The sequence below is a fragment of the Balaenoptera acutorostrata genome, chromosome 10 (assembly GCF_949987535.1).
Source record: "Balaenoptera acutorostrata chromosome 10, mBalAcu1.1, whole genome shotgun sequence".
Classification (NCBI taxonomy): domain Eukaryota; kingdom Metazoa; phylum Chordata; class Mammalia; order Artiodactyla; family Balaenopteridae; genus Balaenoptera; species Balaenoptera acutorostrata.
In genome coordinates this window covers 86,262,894-86,286,955 of record NC_080073.1, presented here as the reverse complement: position 1 = coordinate 86,286,955, position 24,062 = coordinate 86,262,894, and the positions used below count along the sequence as shown (strand labels likewise).

The 24,062-nt window shown below is 42.4% G+C and overlaps 7 protein-coding genes and 1 pseudogene across 8 annotated transcripts; 4 read left to right on the top strand and 4 right to left on the bottom strand.

The window, feature by feature from the left end:
* Positions 1–124: 124 nt before the first annotated feature.
* Positions 125–1,281, bottom strand: LOC130709132 (histone H3.1-like). Its single transcript, XM_057555780.1, has 2 exons — positions 1,273–1,281; positions 125–628 (listed from the first exon to the last, which is right to left on the bottom strand). The coding sequence occupies exons 1-2, from the start codon at positions 1,279–1,281 to the stop codon at positions 125–127; spliced, it is 513 nt and encodes a 170-aa protein (XP_057411763.1).
* LOC103019303 (histone H2A type 1) lies at positions 940–3,154 on the bottom strand. Its single transcript, XM_057554210.1, has one exon. The coding sequence runs from the start codon at positions 3,124–3,126 to the stop codon at positions 2,734–2,736; it is 393 nt and encodes a 130-aa protein (XP_057410193.1). The 5' UTR covers positions 3,127–3,154; the 3' UTR covers positions 940–2,733.
* Positions 3,050–6,744, top strand: LOC103019568 (histone H2B type 1-C/E/F/G/I-like). The gene is made up of 2 exons (XM_007177381.3): positions 3,050–3,849; positions 6,666–6,744. Exon 1 carries the CDS (start codon positions 3,444–3,446, stop codon positions 3,822–3,824), a length of 381 nt encoding a protein of 126 aa, XP_007177443.1. The 5' UTR covers positions 3,050–3,443; the 3' UTR covers positions 3,825–3,849; positions 6,666–6,744.
* A 1,516-nt stretch (positions 6,745–8,260) lies between these two features.
* On the bottom strand, positions 8,261–8,664 carry LOC103019838 (histone H2B type 1-C/E/F/G/I-like). Its single transcript, XM_007177382.2, has one exon. It carries the CDS (start codon positions 8,639–8,641, stop codon positions 8,261–8,263), a length of 381 nt encoding a protein of 126 aa, XP_007177444.1. The 5' UTR covers positions 8,642–8,664.
* Positions 8,665–8,965: 301 nt separating this feature from the next.
* On the top strand, positions 8,966–11,849 carry LOC103020116 (histone H2A type 1-B). Of its 2 annotated transcripts, XM_057554208.1 has the most exons (3): positions 8,966–9,450; positions 10,160–10,228; positions 11,181–11,849. In XM_057554208.1, the coding sequence occupies exon 1, from the start codon at positions 8,968–8,970 to the stop codon at positions 9,358–9,360; it is 393 nt and encodes a 130-aa protein (XP_057410191.1). In that variant the 5' UTR covers positions 8,966–8,967; the 3' UTR covers positions 9,361–9,450; positions 10,160–10,228; positions 11,181–11,849. The 2 variants fall into 2 exon arrangements, with proteins under 2 accessions (XP_057410191.1, XP_007177445.1); XM_007177383.2 differs by lacking the exons at positions 10,160–10,228; positions 11,181–11,849 and adding an exon at positions 10,013–10,112.
* Positions 10,225–23,935, top strand: LOC103020394 (uncharacterized). The gene is made up of 3 exons (XM_057555779.1): positions 10,225–10,696; positions 16,030–16,356; positions 20,736–23,935. Exons 1-3 carry the CDS (start codon positions 10,288–10,290, stop codon positions 21,146–21,148), a joined length of 1,149 nt encoding a protein of 382 aa, XP_057411762.1. The 5' UTR covers positions 10,225–10,287; the 3' UTR covers positions 21,149–23,935.
* On the top strand, positions 16,043–16,381 carry LOC102997883 (histone H4). Its single transcript, XM_007179024.2, has one exon. It carries the CDS (start codon positions 16,050–16,052, stop codon positions 16,359–16,361), a length of 312 nt encoding a protein of 103 aa, XP_007179086.1. The 5' UTR covers positions 16,043–16,049; the 3' UTR covers positions 16,362–16,381.
* Positions 19,175–19,553, bottom strand: LOC114237375 (histone H2B type 1-H-like; annotated as a pseudogene).
* Positions 23,936–24,062: the final 127 nt, after the last annotated feature.

Here is a 24,062-nt window from a genome sequence, read left to right as displayed (position 1 = left end):
GGTTTTATTTCCTCGCTCGGAATGGAGGTCCCAGTGCACAGGAATCTTTCACAGAAAAGGTGGTTGGCTCTGAAAAGAGCCTTTGGGTTTTTCAGAGGTTGGCACTTAATCGGGAGACACAAATCTACGCCCTCTCCCCGCGGATGCGGCGGGCAAGTTGGATGTCTTTGGGCATGACGGTGACGCGCTTGGTGTGGATGGCACACAGGTTGGTGTCCTCGAAGAGCCCCACCAGGTAGGCCTCGCACGCCTCCTGCAGCGCCATCACGGCCGAGCTCTGGAAGCGCAGGTCGGTCTTGAAGTCCTGCGCGATCTCGCGCACCAGCCGCTGGAACGGCAGCTTGCGGATCAGCAGCTCCGTGGACTTCTGGTAGCGGCGGATCTCGCGCAGGGCCACCGTGCCGGGCCGGTAGCGGTGCGGCTTCTTCACGCCGCCCGTGGCCGGTGCGCTCTTGCGGGCCGCCTTGGTGGCCAGCTGCTTGCGCGGCGCCTTGCCGCCGGTGGACTTGCGAGCGGTCTGCTTTGTACGAGCCGTGACAGATTCCCCGAAAGCAGCTAGCTGGTGGAAAAATGAAAGCCTGCCCCCCGCCCCCCCCCCCGCACCGGTATATATAAAGAGAGTTCCTTTCTGATTGGACAAGGCATTTGTTCCTTACGGCTTGCAGTGAAGGTATTGGTAGCGAGGTTCACTCTCCGACATCAGCCTCCCTTTGAATGGCTGTTTTCAACCCTTTCTCGCCTCTATCTTCCTTATGCAGTTTCTTTACAATGTTCTTTGGCTTTTCTCCGCAGAACTTAACACAAATTATTACAATGCTTAATCTTGTTTGCAGAATAAATTTTTTAAACTTTGGTACGTGAAACTGGCTTTCTTTTGATCAACTTTTTGAAAAGGCGTGTGTTGGATGTGATTGGCGCCAAGAGATTTTTATACCCTAATTCAAATGTAGTAAGGCTAATTTTACGTCAATTTCTTGATTTCTCTTTTTAAACTCTTAAGAGATTTTTTAAAATAACAAAATACTTTCCTTTTATTTCCCCTTTTATATTAGTTAAGTCGTGTTTTGGTAGATTATATTATCTATGAATTTCATTTCAGGATAGTAAAGGGGGTAGTTACAGTATTTGTTATAGAAAAAGAGTGTTGGATCTGATAGAATTGAGAACCATCAGTTTAGGGGTCCAGAGATCATATGAAAGCAGAACTCGGAAAGAATCCCGAACACTTATTGTTATCCCCAATCCAGGCCCCCTGAATACACCCTCCTCTACCTTCCCCATACGACTTAACGTGGCTTGCCTGTAAGTCTTATGATGAGCCCTTGCACTGCATTCCAAGCTATCATGCTCCACTGTCAGTTTTCTGGCTTGGGGTAAGAGCTGTGGCCACAGGAGGAGAAAGGAATCCCTACTATTAAGATGCATTGTGTTTTAAAGATATATGTAAGTTTCAGATTTTACAAAGACTAAAGAATTTACACCTATATAGCTTGTGATCTGATCATATGTCTGAGGGTTCTTTAGGGCCATATTAAAAAAGAGAGAGGGGGGAGAGGAAAGGAGAAAGAAATAAAACTTTTTGGAAACTATTAATATTATTATTTACTATTAAGGAATCTACTTGTATGACTACCATGAATCCCAGGCTGGGTTAACAGTGAAAAGTTCTGGAGGTAACTACACCCAACTCTGGACAGTCTGGTTATAACCACGGTCTTCTCTCTCTACCTCAAATGAAAGCCTAGCCGCATGAGTCCTCAATCTCTGAAGTCCTCTTCATGGAAGATGCCAAAGCCAACTGTGTGAGAGGTTTTATCAGAGGAGAGGACGACTCTGTCTTCCCAGAAGACAAACCCTCTGCTTTATGAGGTAGATAGCAACCCCAAACCACAGACAGGTTGGGACCTGGGCAGGCCTCAATTCTTCGAGATTTTCGGAATGCACTAAAACCATTAACTCTGAATTAATTTCATGTTTGCTATTATAACTATATTAACAAATGTTTACTTTTCACTATAACATTCTCACATAAAAGCACCCCACTACGTTTCACAATTTCAACTGACCTTCGTGTAAAATGGTGTTAAGAAAAACTCAAACTTGTAAATGGTACACAAGTGTTACTGTATGTCCCTTAAAGTCATGCTGAAACCTTTGTTAAGCTCTGCCTAAACAAATTCTAGCTCCAGGCTATGCAGTATTGTATTCCTATTTACAATTGATTAGGGCCCAGCTCAGTAGAGTTGAGATTGGCTATTAAAAACATAAGTATGAATTACAGATCAACTTGTCCCATTAGGATGCAAAACAATTCCTTTCAACATGAGATAGTACTAAAGGAGTGGTTTAAATGATCTTGTAGATCACTAACTAGATTTGCACCTAAACTTTCAACATTTACCAAGTATTATGCTACCATTATCTTTTCCTGAGGGTTAACAACTGAGGGCTTGCTGCATTGATCGACTTAATTACTTGTGACACAAAGTCTCTCTATATCATTTTTACTTAGCTAAAGAGTACTTTTTTGATTACTTTAAACTGTATGATTAGTTTTCATTTCCTAAGAGTGTAAATACATCTTCTAAGTTGACAAAATGTGTTGAAAATCATTTTCAACAACCTGCTTAAATAAGGAAAATGTAAGCCCTTTTAACGAATACGTGGGTGGCTCTGAAAAGAGCCTTTGGTTAAGACTGATTCCTCAAGGATCAAGAATTTGAATACTGCAGTTTACTTGCCCTTGGCCTTGTGGTGGCTCTCGGTCTTCTTAGGCAGCAGCACGGCCTGAATGTTGGGCAGGACGCCGCCCTGAGCGATAGTGACTTTGCCCAGCAGCTTGTTGAGCTCCTCATCGTTGCGGATGGCCAGCTGCAGGTGACGCGGGATGATGCGCGTCTTCTTGTTGTCGCGGGCCGCGTTGCCCGCCAGCTCCAGGATCTCGGCCGTCAGGTACTCCAGCACCGCCGCCAGGTACACGGGCGCGCCGGCCCCGACCCGCTCGGCGTAGTTGCCCTTTCGGAGCAGGCGGTGCACTCGGCCCACGGGGAACTGAAGCCCAGCCCGAGAAGAACGGGTCTTAGCCTTGGCACGAGCCTTACCACCTTGTTTTCCGCGTCCCGACATCTGATCAATCTAATCAAGGTGCTTAGCAAAGAAGAAGCAAAACGAAAGTACAAATTCTCTTAACAAATGAGAAGCAATTATACTTCGAAGCCGAATTGTAAATTACACTGTTTGATTGGTTAAAAGGGTCTAAAAGCTTGCAACCAATTAAAAAGGAGAACTGATATCACATAATTTGCATACCACCGAACAACGTGGAAAATTTATCCAATCAAAGTGTAAAGTTTTAAATACCATATTTGCATAGTAGCTCTACAAATATGCTGAGTGATGTTTTCGCGAGTTACTTTTTTCTTTAACTTGGCACGGTGTTCGTCATGCCTGAGCCGGCCAAGTCCGTTCCCGCCCCGAAGAAGGGCTCCAAGAAGGCGGTGACCAAAGCCCAGAAGAAAGATGGCAAGAAGCGCAAGCGCAGCCGCAAGGAGAGCTATTCTGTGTACGTGTACAAGGTGCTGAAGCAGGTCCACCCGGACACTGGCATCTCGTCCAAGGCCATGGGTATCATGAACTCGTTCGTCAATGACATTTTCGAGCGCATCGCGGGCGAGGCGTCGCGCCTGGCACATTACAACAAGCGCTCGACCATCACGTCGAGGGAGATCCAGACGGCCGTGCGCCTGCTGCTACCCGGGGAGCTGGCCAAGCACGCCGTGTCCGAGGGTACCAAGGCTGTCACCAAGTACACCAGCTCCAAGTAACCTTAGCAAGAAAGTGCTTTTCGTGGTTAGTTTCAAAGGCTCTTTTAAGAGCCACCCACTTTTTCAGCAAAAGAGCTGTAATGATTTGTCTCTGATATGACTGCCATAATACTCAATTTTAATATATTGAAACGAACTTGTTGCTGTATGGTGCTAACATTTGAAGTACACAGCATTTTGGTTTGAAAACAAAACATGTATTTACATTCTAGGTAAATGGCCTTCTATTGCTTTCACAGCTCACTTTGGCTACAAGGCTAGCCAAGTGTGGACATGTAAGTATCATTTGAACTGCTGTGATGCAGTGTGCCCTACGAACTGACTCCATGAAAAGTGAAGAGGATTTAAGAAATCCTCTTAAATCCTTGGCAATGCCTTGTTAGTGCTGTGTGGTAGTAAGAAGAATATGTACATGGATTCGATTTATTTAATTAAAACAATGTAACTTTTCTAAGTATTAATGGGAGCAGCACAGTTAATGTGTATAGAAATTGAAAAGCGAGTATCACCGGTTCCAGGATAGGGCCATTTAATTGTAAGGAGAATTTTTCCAAGGTTTGGCTAATGAAAAGTTAGACCATTGCTGAACCACCATGTTGGGGCTGATGACACTGGCAGTTCAGGAAAGAAATACCCTTAAAATATTTTGGTGCCTCCTCTCCCTTAAATTATATTATTTTCTCTCAGGGTGGATGTTATGATTATTTTGTCCTAGTCAGAAAAAAAAAAAAAAAAAAAAACTTTTTAAATGAAAATAATTCACACCGCCACCACTCTCCTGTCCTATGTATACATATATAACGGTCATGAAAGTTGACACTTTTCTCATAATTACAAACCTGCTTAAGTTTATAACCTGCCATAAACGGCATCCCATATGGATCAAATGCTAAGAATGTATTTACAACATATTTTTAGGATTTCAACCCTGGTAGGAAAAAAGTACTAATAGTCTATAATCTTGTGTAATTAATGACTACCAGGCTTCCCACTCCCAACACAACACATAAATATACACACACAACATACACAAAAAAATACATAAACATTCAAACAATACATATAAAGAACAAAAGCAAAAATAAAAAAATGTAAAAGAATGAAAACTAAAAATACCAGATGGCTGTATATGAGAGTTTATGTTATTGTAAATAGTCAACTTTTGCTTTCTGTAGTCCCAGAGGTAAACATCTACACCAGGTCTATATGAGCTTTAGGGGAGTATATGAAATCCAAGAAACTACATACAGTAGTGTGTCCATATGTTTGTCCTCCCACCAGAACAGAAAGTATATAGCATTCTGTCAAATTCTAAAAATACTGTCACTTACTGTGCTAGGCAGAATGATGCCTCCCCACTTATGTCTACCTTTTAATCTCTGGAGTCTGTGAATATGTTAGGATACATAACAAATGGGAATTAAGGTGGCAGATGGCACTAAGGTTGCTAATCACCTGACTTTAAATAGGATTATCCTAGGGAATTCCCTGGAGGTCCAGCGGTTAGGGCTCCGCACTTCCACTGCAGGGGACATGGGTTCAATCCCTGTTCGGGGAATTAAGATCCCGCATGCTGCGCGGCATGGCCAAATAAATAAATAGGATTATCCTAGAGAATCCAAGCGAACCCAATATAATTACAAGGGCCCTTAACAATGGAAGAGGGAATCATAGTACAGAACCAGAGAGATGGCAGTGTGAGAAGAATTTGGCAAGATACTGCTGGCTTTCAAATCTAGCAAAGGGCTGTGAGCCAAGGAACAAGGAAAACCCTCCAGGAGCTGGAAAAGACAGGAAACAGATTTTCACTGTTAGAGGCCCAAGCCCTCTGACACCATTTTAGCTCAATGAAATTCATTTCAGAATATTGATCTAAAGAACCATAAAATTATAAATGTATTGTTGTAAGCCACTGTATTTGTGATAATTTGTCAGACCACCAATTGAAAATCAAGGCACTCACGTTTAAGAATTATTGATTAATGTATTCAATGATCTTTAAGATTATAACTACATACGTTTAAATTTAAAAGTGTAAATATAAAAATGACTATAGATACAAGTAAATTCTTCCTAAAATTGCAGGCTCACATAATTTTGACATTGCTTTAATTTTAACAGCGGCAATTTACATTTCCTTTTTTTAAAATTTTTATTTACTTTTGGCTAAGTTGGGTCTTCGTTGCCGCGGCTGCGCGCGGGCTTTCTCTAGTTGCGGTGGCCTCTTGCGGGTGGCCTTTGTTGCGGGGGCTACGCTTTGTTGCGGTGCGCGGGCTTCTCATTGCGGTGGTCTCTCTTGTTGCGGAGCACGCGGGTTTCGGTAGTTGTGGCTCACGGGCTCTAGAGTTCAGGCTCAGGCTCAGTAGTTGTGGCGCACGGGCTTGGTTGCTCCATGTAGGATCTTCCAGGACGGGGGCTCGAACCCGTGTCTCCTGCATTGGGAGGCGGATTCTTAACCACTGCGCCACCAGGGAAGTACCCTACGTTTCCTTTTTAGCTAGTGTGTCTAGGGTGTCTGATTTTAACAGCAGAAAGTCTAATTTCATGGAGCAGCACTTTGTTCATTCATTATAGTATTATTACTTCTGATTATAATACTATATCAAAAAGCTTGTCTTCATTATATGTAAAGTGTAGGACTAATGGGAAATTTTACCTCATAATGTCCATAAATAACTTCATGAATTACAAATCAAATTGTAATGTTTGCTTTCATTGTAACTACTGCATTTGTTTACACAAAACTGTCAATGAGTTGGTTTCAGTAATATCCTTTTTTGTTTGCTTTTTTTTGTTTTTGGTCGTACCACGCGGCTTCTGGGATCTTAATTCCCCGACCAGGGATTGAACCCGGGGCCAAGGCAGTTGGAAGAGCGCATCCCTAACCACTGGACATCCTGGGAACTCCCATAACATTCTCTTTTTTTTTTTAAAATAAATTTATTTTATTTTATTTTTGGCTGTGTTGGGTCTTCACTGCTGCACGCGGGCTTTTCTCTGGTTGTGGCGAGGGGGGGCTACTCTTCGTTGCGGTGCGCGGGCTTCTTATTGCAGTGGCTTCTCTTGTTGCAGAGCACGGGCTCTAGTAGTTGTGACACACAGGCTCAGTAGTTGTGGCTCGCGGTCTCTAGAGCGCAGGCTCAGTAGTTGTGGCACACTGGCTTAGTGGCTCCGAGGCATGTGGGATCTTCCTGGACCAGGGCTCTAACCCGTGTCCCCTGCATTTGGCAGGCAGATTCCTAACCACTGCGCAACCAGGGAAGCCCAACATTCTCATTTTTAAAGTAAGGAACAGAGGCTGTGAGAACCAAAGATTATTTACCTCACAGAACTCAAATTCCAACCAATGTCTTCTGATGCAATTTTCTTTCAAAGACGTCTAGATAGAACTCAAAAACACTTCACATGTACAGATTTCTTAACACTTTAGGAAGTATTTTTGCATGAATTACCTCCTCTCCCAGCACTAGGCTACATCCCTTTTCTTGGTGCATTTCTTATTCATCTTTCATGAAGTGTCCCGAATCAGCCAAAAAGACATGGTTAGGCTAGGAGATGAAGCTCCAGATCCCAAAGGCCTGCAGGCTGCACTCAAATTCGACTCACTTCTTTTGTCTCCTGGAATAAATGCTTTACCTACCTGGGAGAACTGATGGTGATAAACCCTTCTGAGATCGAGAGTAAAGAAAATGTATGATTATCAAAGTGCCTGATGCTGAAACGAAGTGAAATAAGCAAAAGGTTTAAATCAAGGGAGGCTTGGCACCATGCATTAGTGTCCAGTCAGAAAAAGAGAAAACTATTGGTTATTTTTACAAAGATAATTTAATAAAAGTTAAACAGGTTTTGGAAGAAAGAGCAAAATCCGAGCTGAAGTGTTTCAGAAACAACTGAAACTGGACCACATATAGGGGTCCGGGCACACAGGAGAAGGCAGAGGTACTAGAATGTCGAAGTTTGGAGGGGAGGCCAGGTGGAGGTAAGGCTCTGAATTCTGTGTGGTGGGGCATGATTCTGGGAGTGTAGAATCCATTCTGGGGAAAGGGCCGGGGGAAGCTGGGAACTGAAACCAACTCCTGGTACCAGAGTGCCAAACCATGGCTAGGATAGAAAGAGTTCCCTTTCCTAATCCCACCCAGCCAGCCTCCCTTGCTTTCCTAATTGAAAATAAGGCGCGGTGGACAGAAACTCTGGCTTTTTTAGTATAAAATATAGGAAGGTTTGGGAAAGAGGTGAAACAGAAAGAGCCTGTTTTAATAAGCACAAGGGCTTCTTTATACATAAACTTATTTAAAGAAACAGCTCAGCCAACTCTGGTATCTAACTGTGTTTAGATAACATCCCCAAAACGGGCAACAAGAGGGCATCACAACTCCTCCGATGAAAATGTAAGTGGCTCTGAAAAGAACCTTTGTTTTAACAGCACCTATCAACATTTACTTAGAGCTGGTGTACTTGGTGACAGCCTTGGTGCCCTCAGACACGGCGTGCTTGGCCAGCTCCCCAGGCAGCAACAGGCGCACGGCCGTCTGGATCTCCCTAGACGTGATGGTCGAACGCTTGTTATAATGAGCCAGGCGCGACGCCTCGCCAGCAATGCGCTCAAAAATATCGTTGACAAACGAATTCATGATGCCCATGGCTTTGGACGAAATGCCGGTGTCCGGATGGACCTGCTTCAGCACCTTGTACACATATACAGAATAGCTCTCCTTGCGGCTGCGCTTGCGCTTCTTGCCATCTTTCTTCTGGGCTTTGGTCACCGCCTTCTTGGATCCCTTCTTCGGGGCAAGAGCGGACTTCGCCGGTTCAGGCATATTTGCCGAATTCAAAACGCACACTAAAGTATAACTTTGATATGCCCGCTTACGTCTAGAATCTCGTCTTTTATAGGCGACCTATGCAAATAAGGTATTCAAGAATATCCAGAACTGATTTGATAATGCATTAATGACGAGATTATGTAAATTTACTTGCATCACATCTCCTTTCTTATTGGTTGTCTAGTAAAAAGACGATTTTAACCAATCCTACCTCGTATTTGACAATTCCACCCAGCTCTATAACTGTCATCTTGTTGCTCTTTATAGAACATTTCTTTTTCGCTTTTCTTGTGGCTGTTTTTCCCCTGTTAGCTCTCAGTATGTCTGGGCGCGGGAAGCAAGGAGGCAAAGCTCGCGCCAAGGCTAAGACCCGCTCCTCGCGAGCTGGGCTCCAATTTCCCGTAGGGCGAGTGCACCGCCTGCTCCGCAAGGGCAACTACTCTGAGCGGGTAGGTGCCGGGGCCCCCGTGTACTTGGCGGCGGTGCTGGAGTATCTGACGGCTGAGATCCTGGAGCTGGCGGGCAACGCGGCCCGCGACAACAAGAAGACGCGTATCATCCCGCGCCACCTGCAGCTGGCCATCCGCAACGACGAGGAGCTCAACAAGCTCCTAGGTCGCGTGACCATCGCTCAGGGTGGCGTCCTGCCCAACATCCAGGCTGTGCTGCTGCCTAAGAAGACCGAGAGCCACCACAAGGCCAAGGGCAAGTGAAACGTTTAGCAGGTCTTCAGTCTCCGTTCTGAAAATCAAAGGCTCTTTTCAGAGCCACCCACTTTTTCCCGGAAAGCGCTGAAATACTTCGTAAGTGTAGGAGACGTGTTCAAGTTTTAATGTGTCGTTACGCTTAAGTTTTGTTTATACTAGCCTGTTAAAAGTTTTGCATTTAAAACTGGGAAACCGCTCCCATCTTTGCCACAAAGGGGTTAAATTGTTAGCCGTTGGTCACATTTTATGCACCATAAATTCTTAGAAAAATTTATGAAACTAGCTTTCTGCCATTCCTTTAGCTGAAAAGATGCAATACGTTTGTAAACTCACGTAAAGAATCCCTGTTAAGGGAATTCTGTGTCAGGACATAAATTAGGGCTTGTAGGCTATGGATAACGTATATGTATGTAAATGACAAGACAGACCATAATGCCTCATGTTGAGTGGTGGTTTTGTATGTGCACGAGGTATATACATTATTACATATACATGTATAGTCAAACGAACTTGGTGTCCAAAAGTAATATATGAATAAAATAAATGGGAGAACAAAGGAGGAATAGCTGACCAATGACATGTCTGGGCGGGCTTTTTAAATTCTGCGAATGACGCCATCATTAGAATTGTTTAGTCCATTTGTTGTTTCTCTTTTCAGAAAAATGCAATGAATGAAGTACACTAAAATCTATACTAAAGGAAACCTTACTGTTATGAACTCAATTCAAAGTGGACTGTAAACTTGAAATAAAATTTCGATAGCTCATTTAATCTTTAATGGAATCCAACCATATTTCTCCTGAAGGCAATGTGACAACCAATTGGATCACAGCGCGGGAACTAGGAATCAGACTGATCTGCACCTATAAATAAGGTCAGAACCGGCAACAGCACCATACTACTCTCAAGCCAGTTTTCTTTTCTGTTATCGTCATGGCTCGTACAAAGCAGACCGCTCGCAAGTCCACCGGCGGCAAGGCGCCGCGCAAGCAGCTGGCCACCAAGGCGGCCCGCAAGAGCGCACCGGCCACGGGCGGCGTGAAGAAGCCGCACCGCTACCGGCCTGGCACGGTGGCCCTGCGCGAGATCCGCCGCTACCAGAAGTCCACGGAGCTGCTGATCCGCAAGCTGCTGTTCCAGCGGCTGGTGCGCGAGATCGCGCAGGACTTCAAGACCGACCTGCGCTTCCAGAGCTCGGCCGTGATGGCGCTGCAGGAGGCGTGCGAGGCCTACCTGGTGGGGCTCTTCGAGGACACCAACCTGTGTGCCATCCACGCCAAGCGCGTCACCATCATGCCTAAGGACATCCAGCTTGCCCGCCGCATCCGCGGGGAGAGGGCGTAACCCAAGGCTATTGCTTACTCTGAACTGAAAAAGGCTCTTTTTAGAGCCACTTACTTTGTCGATAGAACTGTTGTAATGCTTTCCCTTATTTTACCTCCCTAGGCAGTTAATAAGCAATAATCCGAAGAAAAACCTCTCTCTACTCTTTCTTTCTGCCTTATAGCAGGATATAAATTCTGTACTGGAGACTGCACAGGCTGTTTAGACCAGAGAGGCTCCAGAGGAATCTAACAAACCTCGCTGTTCGTTTCCTCCCATATATTTACCTTCTCAAAGTTTGTTGACCTTAGAAGCCTAAAAGTGCTTTTCTTTGTCCTGTCATTTCTCTACAAATCTAGTCTTTGTTGAAGATGCTATGTAAAGTGGAGTTATAAGCCACCTCTTTGGATTACTTTCTCCTGGGTCTCTGCTACTGTATGTATGAAATATACATGTTAACAAACCTGTTTATTTTTCCTTTGCTAATCTGTGTTTTGTTGCAGGGGCCCCAGCTGAGAACCAAGATATACAGCGGGAAAATTCGTGACCACCACCACCACCACCCGCCCTCCACCTGGGAAAAGGAAAGAAGATTGAATTAAAATCAAATGAGCAAATTTAGATGGAAAAGGTTTATTGTCCTATGGTACAATTATATTATTACCTTTACGTTATCTTTTCTACTGGAAAGAGATAATAGTCATCTCTAATGGACAAAAATCATTGACATTTTCAATATCCTATAAATTAGCATCTAAATTCATAGACACTTCAGATATTAGACCCTAATAAATAGTTAAACAGAAACTCTTTCCCGTCGAATAACTAAAAAACACTTGGGCAGGCTTTTTAGACTATGTTCTCATATGACAACAAAACGAAATTCAGTCGGTTCCTTTACCTTAATTTGATATTTATATATATCTTAACAGATTTCAGAGCTGTTCTGCAGTGACCAGAACCTTTCCTTTATCCTCAGTGAGCCCATGCCTGATAAAGAGTATGCTTTCCTGTCTGCAATTTCCACCTTCCTGTATGCTGCTTACCAATGATGATTTGCCATGACGTTGAGTGACAAGTGTTCAATTTCCCGGGCCTAAAGAAAAAGGTGAAAAGAACCAGCACCTCTCCTAAATCCCCCTTTATTTCCAATCAAGTCACAATCACATGATATCTCACTTGCATTTTTTTTCAAAAAGGCAAAATCAGGATTCAGCAAATAAAAATGAGCATGTGTCAAAGAGCTTCACTTTTCAATAAATGAACCAACAGGTAAAATGCCATGGTAGGTTCAAAGAACATTTAATAAATTAGGGTACTTACAGAAAATGTAACAAAGATATGTTAGAACAGGACTGTTAAATTAGTTTAAAATAAAATTATTTTATTATCCAATAGGTCATAAATCTTCCACTGGACAGAAATTATTTGCCTCTCTGCCAAACAAAGCTCTGCCAGTTAAGTAACTTCACTAATTTTGGTACCTACAGTCAATAGTAAATAGATGATCTAAGTACATTTTTATAGAATCCTTGTGTGGTCTATAACCTTGTATATTGGACATCATGGGCCCTCCTTTTTTCCTTACTTCCAAGTCTCAGACAATTTTTCTCACACTGAGGCAGGAGATAGATGAGCCCCAGGCTGAGCAGCTGGAGCTTGTCGCCTGTGGACAGATACTCCAAGACCAAGATAATAGCAGGAGCAGAGAGGAGCTGAGTCCTGCCCAGATAAAAGATAAAGAGACCACATATACCTCATTCTCGAGGTCAAGGAAACCTTCCAGACTACACATGCGCAGAAACACTCCTTGGAGGTCAAATAAGGAGGGGGCACCATCCCATAGTAAGTGATGTCAACCTACCCATAGGCCTCTTTGCTAGAATCCATCTTGGCTAAGAGATGCAGGAGCACACATGGCAGGACCCTGAGATAATCCAAATACGACTCAGAACCAAGAAAAGCAAGATGATTGGCCAAAAGAAACCTGGAAGAGATGCCCCGTATAAGTGATTTAAACTACTGCGAGCACTCAACATTCTCTCTGAGTTCACCCATGTGTACCTATTGAGAAATGGAATATTTCCTGCCATATCAGTAAACAAAGGATGTCACAGTCAGCAGCGCTTGCAGCCCTCCAATGTGAGCTGCTGAGCCCTGAGGGAACTTAGGAAGGAAAGAATACCCGCCATCTAGCAGCCATCAGACTGCAGCCACTCCATACAGTGAGCCCTGAGGAAACTCAGGATGTGAAAATACAGGATACTGGCCCCAGACAGGTGAGGTGCATATCAAAGGAATGAGTTCGGTAAGCCCAGACTCTTGCATCTTCCCATACATAGAAAAGAGCTAAATTACTTAACTTGAGATATCTAGTTTCCTTTAATTAACAATAATCTTTTGATGTTCCTGACTACCTGCCCTTTGTTGCAAAATGTCTATAAAACCTGGCTCTCCCCTAGCCTCCTAGGAGCGGTTCTCTCAGGGTTACTTGAGATGCTGCCTCCCAGGCTTTTAAGTCCTAAAAATCTCCGCCGAGGGGCTTCCCTAGTGCGCAGTGGTTGAGAATTTGCCTGCTAATGCAGGGGACACGGGTTCGAGCCCTGGTCTGGGAACATCCCACATGCCGCGGAGCAGCTAGGCCCGTGAGCCACAACTACTGAGCCTGCGCGTCTGGAGCCTGTGCTCCGCAACAAGAGAGGCCACGATAGTGAGAGGCTCGCGCTTGCCGCAACTAGAGAAAGCCCTCGCACAGAAACGAAGACCCAACACAGCCAAAAATAATTAATTAATTAAAAATAAATCTCCGCCGAATAAAACATAACTCTCAATTTTTAGGCGGTGAATATTTTTTAAGTCCACACTATTCACGAGTACTCTTTTTCCTCCTCATAAACACTTTAGTTGTTTCACTACTTCCCGTCTCTTTGTGGGAATTCATTTCTGCAAAGCCAGGGGGCCAGGGGCCTTGTCACTGGCCACTGTCCCTGGTGGTCTGGTGGCTGGGATTCAGCACTCTCACTACCGTGGCCTGACTTCGGTCTCTAGCCCGGGGAACTGAAATCCTGCAGGCTGAGGCCACCCAAGATCAACACAGTGAATCCTTACCAAAAAAAAAAAAAAAAAAAAAAATATATATATATATATATACACACACACACATATATGTATATAAATATATATATATATAAACTTTCAAGATAAATTTCTATGACACACCGTGGTGTAACTCCTTGACATTCTTATTTTACTCATGAATCAAATAATGGACACTTTAACTTTTTATTCTTTCTAGACTCCAAAGTAATTTACCTGATTTTTTAACCTCATTCTCTCTTGGTCTTTACCTACTTTCCAGAAATAGTAAATTGTTTTCTGGCCTTCCTTCTTTTAAGGAAATGCTTTCGTACTTCTACTAAATGATTTCTTTTCTTCTTTTTTTTAATAAAACCACTGAGTGCACAATCTATCAAACACAATCTATCAATCAAAGAACACTCATTGCTTTCATAATCAGTTCTGAATGTTCCCTCTCAAGAAACACACTTTTGGGAAAAAAAAATAAGCATAAATTTTCAGGTACTCTCCATTTCCTGATATTCTGCCCTTGAAGAATTCTAAGGTCAACAGTGTTTCTAGTATTCATCTTTTCTTGCCTTGATAAGTAATGGTTTATTCCACAAGCCTGCCTTAGTTCTCTAATGTGATTTTATTTTTTTATTTATTTTTGCAATGCTTCATTCTAGTTGAGACGAGTATCTGTAATTGGGTTTCTTAGAAATACATTGAATGTCCACTGTGTTCCAAAGCCCATGATAGCAAGGTTGGATACAGAGCAAGAAACAGAGAGGGGAAAGGAAAAATTCTAGAGCACCACTGACCAAAGAAAACAATGCAAGGCAAACATTTAATGAAAAAATTTTCAGTAGCCACATTTTAAAAAGCAAAGAGATGCAATATTTTAAATAATATATTGCATTTAACCCAAAACATCCAAGATATGTTCATTTCAACATGTAATAAATATAGAGATATTATTAATGCAATATCTTACATTCTTTTTTTCAATTTAAATCTACCAAATTGGGTTTATATTTTAGTCATTTGGACACTAATTTTTTACTGGAAATTATTTGTATTTAAATTACATACACTTTGTTGTTTAAAATTAAGTTCACATGCCCAGGTTGTTCAAACACACCTAAAAATTTCCAATAACTGAAATGGAGTATCAGCCTTTAAATTTAAATTAATTAAAATTAAGTAAAATTAAAAATTCAGCTCCTCAGCAACATCAATCCCATTCCAAATGCTCAAAAGTTATTCCTGACTACTTTATCAGACAATACAGTCCTAGGGGGAATTGTGTTCGGAGCGTGGAGATGGCAATGGAGACTGCTGGTTAAATTGGGGGAGTTATATAAATTTAAATGTAATCATGTAAGTTTAGCACTAACTTCTTAAATAAAAAGTTTGCACACAAAAAGATATGGAGATTATGAAAGCAACTGAACATAGGCCCAGATGGCAAAATCCTAGATTGAGAGATTTAAGAATATTGGGGAGAAAGTCAATCTGTGAAGATGGAATCGTGAAGATGGAATTTCCGCAGGTAATTACAGTAGTCCTCAATGACTGTGTTGAGCATTTGACCCAAAATTCACCTTTTGATTTTCAGAACACCTTTGTGATGTCGTGGTTAACATTTCCATTCTACAAATGAAAAAAATAAACCAAAAAATAAGAAAACACCTGTCACAAAACAGGTCCTGGACGTCAGAAGGTGAAAGCTAGCAAGTACTGAGGGCGCAAGCAATGGAGTCATACCTCCCCAAAACAAACACGCCAGCGGTAAAGCCTTGTTGCCCAATGGATTTCAGAAATTTCCTCGCTCCCTAAGACAAGTTTACCACCATAACTATTTCACCTTCATTTAAAGTATACAAAAATGCTTCTCTGGGAAGGGAGAAGGCAGGGACTCGTTTGCATTTCAGATATGCGTTTAAAATGAGAGGCAATGTACAATTTCGGTTAATGACTTGGCCTAAATATCCAAACTTGAAAAACAGATGCTGGCTTAAGAGGTACAATTATTTCATTCCCTTGATAAACAAGAGAACTTTTTTAAATGCCCTTAAACAGGAGGTGTTAAACTGAATTCAGAGAATGAGCAGACAAAGCAATCTTCTCTTTTCGGCTCCGCCCCACTGACTCTCAGGCATGGTGGGCGGGGATAAATTAGGTTACGAACTAGTCCCTCCCCCTCCCCACCCTCATTTGCAGTTTTCAAAAAGGTCCGCTGCCGGGTTTTAAATGCGAATTTCGGTTTGTTCTCCATATTTGTGAGTACAGTACCTGAACTAGTTGCAGTGATGTCTGGACGTGGCAAAGGCGGGAAGGGCTTGGGTAAAGGGGGCGCCAAGCGCCACCGCAAAGTCCTGCGGGATAACATTCAAGGGATCACAAAACCTGCAATCCGTCGCCTGGCTCGTCGCGGTGGAGTAAAGCGCATCTCAGGTCTTATTTATGAAGAGACCCGCGGGGTTTTGAAAGTGTTTCTGGAGAACGTAATTCGGGACGCGGTCACCTACACCGAGCACGCCAAGCGCAAGACTGTCACGGCCATGGACGTGGTCTACGCGCTCAAGCGCCAGGGACGCACCCTTTACGGATTTGGCGGTTAAGTCGGCACCCACAAACTAGTTTTCTGTAACAATGCCCAAGGCCCTTTTCAGGGCCACCTAACTCTTCGCTTGAAAGAGTTCGTTGCACTGAATTGGTTTTCAGTTTTTTTTGTCAGGAACTTGAGTTCTGAAGTTTGTTACATTTTTGGGTGCAGTTGCTTTAATGCAGCTCATGTTTGCTTAGGTTTGAGTGCATCAAACGTTTACACCGTGTTGCAGTTTTAATGCCCCACGACGGCTTTTCCAGTGTAGAACCCTTAAGCGTCTCACATTGTTTGAATAGTATTTCTGATTCTTAGGAATTCTCGGTCTTGCAAAATTAACCAGTGAACTTTAAGATTTTACTAATTTATTAGGTTTTCCAAAATACAGAATTACTGTTTGACAAACTATGAATAGTGTTGGGGGACAAATAAAGGCAATGCCTTATTGGCCTGCTCAAATCTCACTCAAAACTTTGGTAAATTTTATTCAGCCCCTAGTAGGGCAACTCAAGGGAAGAGGTATAATGAAAGAAGCTAAGACTGTAGAGAGTGAAGGCACCCATGAGGAGGCCCAGGTGGCACATGGGCCGTTTCTTCTCTCCCTTAAAAGCATTTATATTTGGATTATATAAACTGATTACCAGATGTTTTTTAATCTACAAAGAATTTGGGATTTGTCTCCTGCCTTTTCAAATCTATTCCCTGGTAGTCTGTAATAAAGCAACAACTTTAATTCATCTCAAGAATCCTCCGGTTTCTTTTCTCAACTATAATGTCAGAAACCGAGCTACATGGGCATCTAGCCCTGTGCTGGGACGCCGCCACACCAAAGGTTTTCTCATGTTGTCAGTATTTGCAAAGGAAAAGGGGAAAGAAGTCCCCAAATTAATGAATGAACAAATTCTTCTGCGTCTTGGCTTCAAAAGAAAGTCACTGGAAGAGGCCTGTTTAAAAGGAGTTCAAGGTATTAGGTGCCTTTTCCTTACATAGGTTTCCTGCCTGCAGGCCATTTGAACCAATCCCAGTACTGTGGCGGCAGGGGTGTGGGGAGGGGGTTGGGAAAGAAGGAGCAATTGTTAGTTAACTGTCTTTTGGTCCTGCTGGGTCCTGTGATGGTCTCTTAAGGTGGCCCCCAGGATTTCCCCTCTTGAGGTTCACCCTTGTGTGATCAAGTCCCTTGAGTGTGGATGTGACCTGTGACTTGCTTTTAACCATCAAACCAGGTGACCATAGGTGACAGGATGTAAAAAAATTTGTGTATATGACTATGTTATCTAGGATTGTAACATCCTTGACTCTTGCATGCTGGTTTTGATGAATCAATTAACCCTGTTGTCAGGCCCAAATGACAAGAAACTCACAGGGCTATTTAGGAACTGAGGGAGGCCTTCAACTAACAGCCCATAAGGGCTTCAAGCCAACAGCCAACAAGAAAATAAGACCCTCAGTCTTAAAACTACAAAGAACCAACCAGTAAATGAGTTTGGAAGCGGATATTTCCCCAAACATCCAAGAGACCTCAGTCCTGCATAACACCTCAATCGCATCCTCACAGAGGACCCAGCTAAACCCTGCCCAGACCCACAGAATCTGTGAGATAATACACGTGTGTTGTCTGAAGCTAGAAATTTCAAGGCAATCTGTTATGCAGCAATAAAGACAGCCAACACATTTGGCATCTTCATCAATCCATGTCATAGAAAATGACAGATATGATGAACTGAAACTGCAATCTTTATCTAACAGAAGACCTACATTAAAAAAAAAAAAAAAAAAAAAACTTTAATGTGAACAACATTGTTTCACAACTATGTGAACCTCTACTCACACACCCAATACTGACCTGGCACATACATTGATAGTGTCTTGCTGGCCGCCCAAATAGCAAGTCTATAAGCCGTTAGAAGCACTAAAAGCAATTTATCGAAGTCATTTTGCTTTCAGCAATACAGAAACTATGAAAATATTAACTCAGGAAAACTGTACATTTCATTCCATATACCCTGTTCTCCCTGCACTTGTACATCTTCTCTTACTCCTGTTTTTTGTTTCTTCTTTTTTTTTTTCCTCCTGTGTAAATGAATACTGAACCTAACACTGACTGAAGGCAAGGAATACAAAAATGAAATATAAAAGAAAAATGAGTCAAATTGAGTATTTCAGACCCCGCTTCAGTACCATGTAGGGTTGATTATATCAATAATAGCCTCAAGACCAAATAAAGTGAAAATTTTTTCTTTTTAATACAAATTTGAAAATTCACCTTTGAGAGTATACTTGTAGTTGAGATTAAACTCTGAGGTTCCAGTAAATACCCCAGGCCTAGTCCAGTATATACTGTATAACTGAGATTCCGAGCCTTTGTAAAGTACGAACACCTTCTCATGAGTTAATATTTGTGAAGCACATAAAATTATTTTGTTGTAACATGGGCATTATATTTAAAACAAGGAACCCAAATACAAGTACCAGCATTACACAACTTTAAGTCCACAGCTACGCACTATAAAATTTTCAATCTAAGCAATGACTAGCTACAAGAACAATTTAAAGATTTTAAGAAATAAAAACACAAAACCCAGAATACTAGAACTTCCTACTGGTTCATAGAACACACATTTCAAATTCTTTGCTGCACTGAAGAACAAAAATTCAAATAAACCTCTCATAGTGCAATACTGTTTCCTGCGCTTTAAAGAATGACTGTAAAAAAAAAAAGAAAAAAACATGTTTTTAAAATACTGACAAATCTTGATATTATAGCTCTCCATATGCAAAAATGAGTGGCTCAAAAAGAACTATTGTGAAGTGCTAGAGGCATAGAAAAATTTACTTGGAGCTGGTGTACTTGGTGACAGCCTTGGTGCCCTCGGACACGGCGTGCTTGGCCAGCACCCCGGGCAGCAGCAGGCCCACGGCCTTCTGAATCTCCCTGAATGTGATGGTCAAGTGCTTGTTTCAATGCGCCAGGAGCGACGCCTCGCCCGCGATGCAAAGAAGTTACTGACGAACGAGTTCATGACGCCCATGGCCTTGGACGAGATGCCGGGGTCCGAGTGGACCTACTTCACTTTACAGACACAGATAAAGATAGAATAGCCCTCCTTATGGCCGCACTTGCGTTTCTTACCATTTTTTTTCTAAACCTGAGTCAGTGCCTTTTTGGAGCCCTTTTTTGCGTTGGCACAGACTTAGCCGGCTCTGGCATGGTAAACAAAGTAAGCAAAACTGGTGGATTAAAAGAACGAGAACAAAAGGGACATCGCGAGTATTTATAGCAAGGATATACAAACGAACACTCACAAAGCTAAACTTTGATTGGACAAAAGTCGACCAATAGATTACTAGTACGTAAACTAGGATTCAAAAACTCCCTTTTTTATTGGATCAAGAACGAACCCTTTTGTACATTCCTATTGGTTGATTTACAACACTGTTATAAGACTATAAATTCATTCACACAAAAAAAACACTTTTTTTTTTTTTAATTAAATGAAAGTCTTCGCGTTTGGATGCGGAAACCAGGTAAGGAAATCCTGTTATCTAGCCTAGTCCAGTGCTGACCGCAGCTCTGTCGGGTTTGTCCGGGACACCTTGGGACTCTCGGAAAGAGTCCCGAAATGCCGGCCCATTGCAGTGTTATCAAGAAAGACTCGATCGCCGCCATCTTTTTAAGGTTCCACATCGCAAAGCTTTTCATGACGGCTCTCACCATTAGACCCAGGCTGACATCTTAAATGCATCAAAACCAAACAACAGAGCCAAATAACCAGTTTTGAGTCAAACACGACACTAAAGATCCAGGGATTCCAGGATATTGGGATTTTGCTGCGTGTCCCCTGAATAATACAAAATTTCTTACATCTTAACAGTATTTCTTAGAAGACCATGTTACAGTGAACTAGATGTTTACGGTCAATGTGGAACAGGATTCATGAGATGCTTAGACGATGGATTTTTAAATAGGGGGAAGGCCTGGGACTAAGATCCGATGAAAACGGGTTAACTGCAGAAAATGGCGGGTGTCTAAAGTCTAAAGAACTTTTCCGAACACATTCTATTTTGTATATCCAAACAGGAGAAAAGTTGAAGAATATTAAATGAGTAATGTGTTTTTGGACAATACTTGAGTGTGTGGGTATTATCGATAAAACGGCTCGGAAAAAAAAAATTTTTTTTTTTTAAGGGGCTGGGAAGATGTCTGCTAATTGAAATTCACCAATCCCAAACTTGCACCGAAGATAAACCAATCCTAAATCGCTCGGAGCACTTCCGTAATTTAGCAGCGGATGACTAACAGGAATTGCTCACAATCCAATCAGAGTGATTCTGTTCCTGTATAAATATAGAAGCAAACCTTCCAGTTTAGTCCCTTTATTTTGCAAATAAGTAATGGCGCGTACAAAGCAAACCGCTCGTAAGTCGACTGGCGGCAAAGCGCCGCGCAAGCAGCTGGCCACCAAGGCGGCCCGCAAGAGCGCACCGGCCACGGGCGGCGTGAAGAAGCCGCACCGCTACCGGCCCGGCACGGTGGCCCTGCGCGAGATCCGCCGCTACCAGAAGTCCACGGAGCTGCTCATCCGCAAGCTGCCGTTCCAGCGGCTGGTGCGCGAGATCGCGCAGGACTTCAAGACCGACCTGCGCTTCCAGAGCTCGGCCGTGATGGCGCTGCAGGAGGCGTGCGAGGCCTACCTGGTGGGGCTCTTCGAGGACACCAACCTGTGTGCCATCCACGCCAAGCGCGTCACCATCATGCCCAAGGACATCCAGCTTGCGCGCCGCATCCGCGGGGAGAGAGCATAAATTATTATTGCCAACAAGTGCCAACTTAAAACCCAAAGGCTCTTTTCAGAGCCACCTATAATTTCACTTTGAGGAACTGTATCGCAAGGGAACAGAAAATCCCCGCGACCCCCACCAAGACAAGGCTGGAGGAGGGCAGAACTCCCTTCCCCCCCCCCAAGTATTCTATGTACCAATCCCAGGAAAGGACAGTCACCCCTGCACACTCTGTCTTCCATATAAGAACAGGACATTGACCCCTGAAACTACTTTTCCTCTGCAATCCTTAAAGTTATTTGAGAAACAGCCAGGGGAAAATAGGTGATATATAAATATTCTTATCCTCTTAACCCCTAAAAGAGAAATAAACCTCCCATGTGAAGATATCCTTATACCAGTATGAGAATAGAAAGTATCCTTAATAGAATTTGGGAATTAATGCTAAGAAAGCTGTATAAGCAAACTTCATTTGTCTGCTACCCCAAGTACAAGCCATATGTATGTGTGTGTATATATATATATATGTATGTATATATATATATATATATATGGCATATATATATAATGTAAATATATATATAGCCTGCTTTGGTTACTTCGGTGGTCTCATTTCTGAATGACCTCCGTGCGTACAAATTGTTTTTTTCCCCCGTTAATCTATGTCAATTTAATTATAAGATCAGGCAAAATAATTCAAATTTCCCTCTCCCTGATACAAGAAGTCCAGGGATGACATCAGGTATGAGAAAAAGAGTGGGTCCTTGAGCAACCTGGAAAGCATCCTAGGGATGCTTTATGTGACATGCACACACATACACGTGTGTGCACATGAACATGAACATATTCAAGAACCCAGGCTGAGTACTACTGGAGAGCAGTTTGGTGTTAACTTATTTGCTTCTGTACTGAGCAATACATCCTCTGGTAAAGGTCGTCATACTTTCTGTACTGAAAATAGAGACCTGGTACCCAAAAAATGGGTTCCATGGGATTTCCAGAGTTCAACTTCCAGCAGCACCACCAGCAGAGTGGGCAGCAGGGCTGTCAGTGATACAGTTGGGCATAGCACTAGTGCACCAAATCTGGGGCCTGAACTAATAAGTATGTTCAGCACACCAGGAATTTATAGGTTGTTGCAGCATATAACTGAAAATTCAGATTGTGCAGAATGTGTCTGCAACCCGCATGAGAAACATGATATAGTCACTAAGGCAGAACTTAGGCTTTGCCATAATCACCTATTATTCATCCTCAAAGAGCCAATGAGACAACAGCTCCTAACTTTCCTCTAACAAATGCAGAATCCTAGGACAAACCCTAGAGCAATGCCAGGTTTGTAGATTCAGTTAGGTTTTACAGACGTTGGCAATGGGAACGCCCAGCCTTATTCCTGGGTTTACTCCAGGTCTAGGGGGATTAGGCAACACTGGAGGCTCTTCAGGAGCTAAGTGAATACCTCTGCAGAAAAGTGAGAACACACGTCCCGTGGCAGGAACCAAAGAAACTGGACACCAACAGTTAATTTAACAAATGTTGCAGACTGTTACTGGAGCAAATCCTCAGCTACAGAAACCAGAAGTCACACTTCAGAAACAGTGGGAATAGCTCAGTGCAATGTTTTTGAACCTTGAAGCAAAGCTGCAAGTGATAATGGCAATGCAATGTGATTTCTATGTGACTATTGAAAGGCTTTTTAGGCTCCCAGTCATCATCGCAGCACTTCTGCCATTTTAAAAAATGTAATTTTCAGGTGGAATGCAGGAAATACAAAAAGCAAACCAAAATTGGGGGGGCGGAGCAGCTGGGGAGAAACAACAAAAATTCTGTGCATGAAAGTCCATAACAGCTTTATTTATAAATTAGAAACAACTTAATATCTTTCAGCTGGTGAATGGTTAAGTAAATTCTCATACCCCATGCAATGCAGCCCTACTCAGCAATAAAAAGGGAGGCTATTGATACATGCAACTACCTAGATGGGTAATGCTTAGTGAAAAAAGCCAGTCTCAAAATGTTACATTTTGTATTATTCCATGTATATAACATTATCAAAATGGCAATTCTAGAGGTGGATAACAGATTAGTGATTGCCCCAGGACAGGGGAGAAGTGGGTGGATGTGAATATAAAAGTGTTACATTAAAGAGTTCGTTGGTGATCACGGAACAGTTTTGTGTCAGCGTTGAGATGGTAGTGACACATAAAATTGCACAGGGCTACACACACACACACACACACACACACACACACACACACACACACAAATGGGTGCATGGAAAAATTGGTGAGAGCTGAATAAGGCCTGTAGGCTAGTTAAAAGTACTTTGCCAATGTCAATTACCTGCCTTTGATATTATAATATAATAAGATTTCACCATTAAGGGAAACTAGGTTCGAGGAACTCTAGGTACTATTGGAGCAACTTTTTGTGAATTTAGTTATTTCAAAATAACAATGTAAAAAGAGCTGTGATCTTTCTTTAGCAATTGCTACTGTGTATTGCTTTGGATTCCAAGGCTTGTTTAACAAATTAATGTTCTTTTTTTGGTGTGTTTTGTTTTGTTTTTGCATAAATAGCAGTGTTTTCCTTTCTTCTGGTTGTTCTAGTGATGAATTGTTCTAGTGATGTCCATTGAACAGAAGTTTGGTTCGTTTATGTTGGTGTGTGATTTTTTTAGCTATTGCTGCCACTACCTCAAAAGTAAATTGAGTTTTGAAATTTGATATTTGTAATCTCAGATTTACTGATGGGGTAATTTGGTTGAGCTACTGCTCAGATCTTAGGACAGTGTGCTTGGTATATCATAGTGTGAAGTAAAAATAATCTCTTATTTTGAACATTCTATTTATTCCAAGGACATCATTTAAATCTTAGTGCTCCCATGTGCTCGACAATTTTTTTTAAATAATATAAAAATCTAGGAAAGATCACATTT

Bases quoted from the DNA above. Each gene is read 5' to 3' on its own strand.
- LOC103019303 (XM_057554210.1), bottom strand. From the start codon at position 3,126: ATGTCGGGACGCGGAAAACAAGGTGGTAAGGCTCGTGCCAAGGCTAAG.
- LOC103019568 (XM_007177381.3), top strand. From the start codon at position 3,444: ATGCCTGAGCCGGCCAAGTCCGTTCCCGCCCCGAAGAAGGGCTCCAAG.
- LOC103019838 (XM_007177382.2), bottom strand. From the start codon at position 8,641: ATGCCTGAACCGGCGAAGTCCGCTCTTGCCCCGAAGAAGGGATCCAAG.
- LOC103020116 (XM_057554208.1), top strand. From the start codon at position 8,968: ATGTCTGGGCGCGGGAAGCAAGGAGGCAAAGCTCGCGCCAAGGCTAAG.
- LOC103020394 (XM_057555779.1), top strand. From the start codon at position 10,288: ATGGCTCGTACAAAGCAGACCGCTCGCAAGTCCACCGGCGGCAAGGCG. The intron at 10,697-16,029 runs AACCCAAGGCTA...TTGTGAGTACAG, and splicing joins CATCCGCGGGGAGAGGGCGT to TACCTGAACTAGTTGCAGTG. The intron at 16,357-20,735 runs GTTAAGTCGGCA...TTTGCAAATAAG, and splicing joins CACCCTTTACGGATTTGGCG to TAATGGCGCGTACAAAGCAA.
- LOC102997883 (XM_007179024.2), top strand. From the start codon at position 16,050: ATGTCTGGACGTGGCAAAGGCGGGAAGGGCTTGGGTAAAGGGGGCGCC.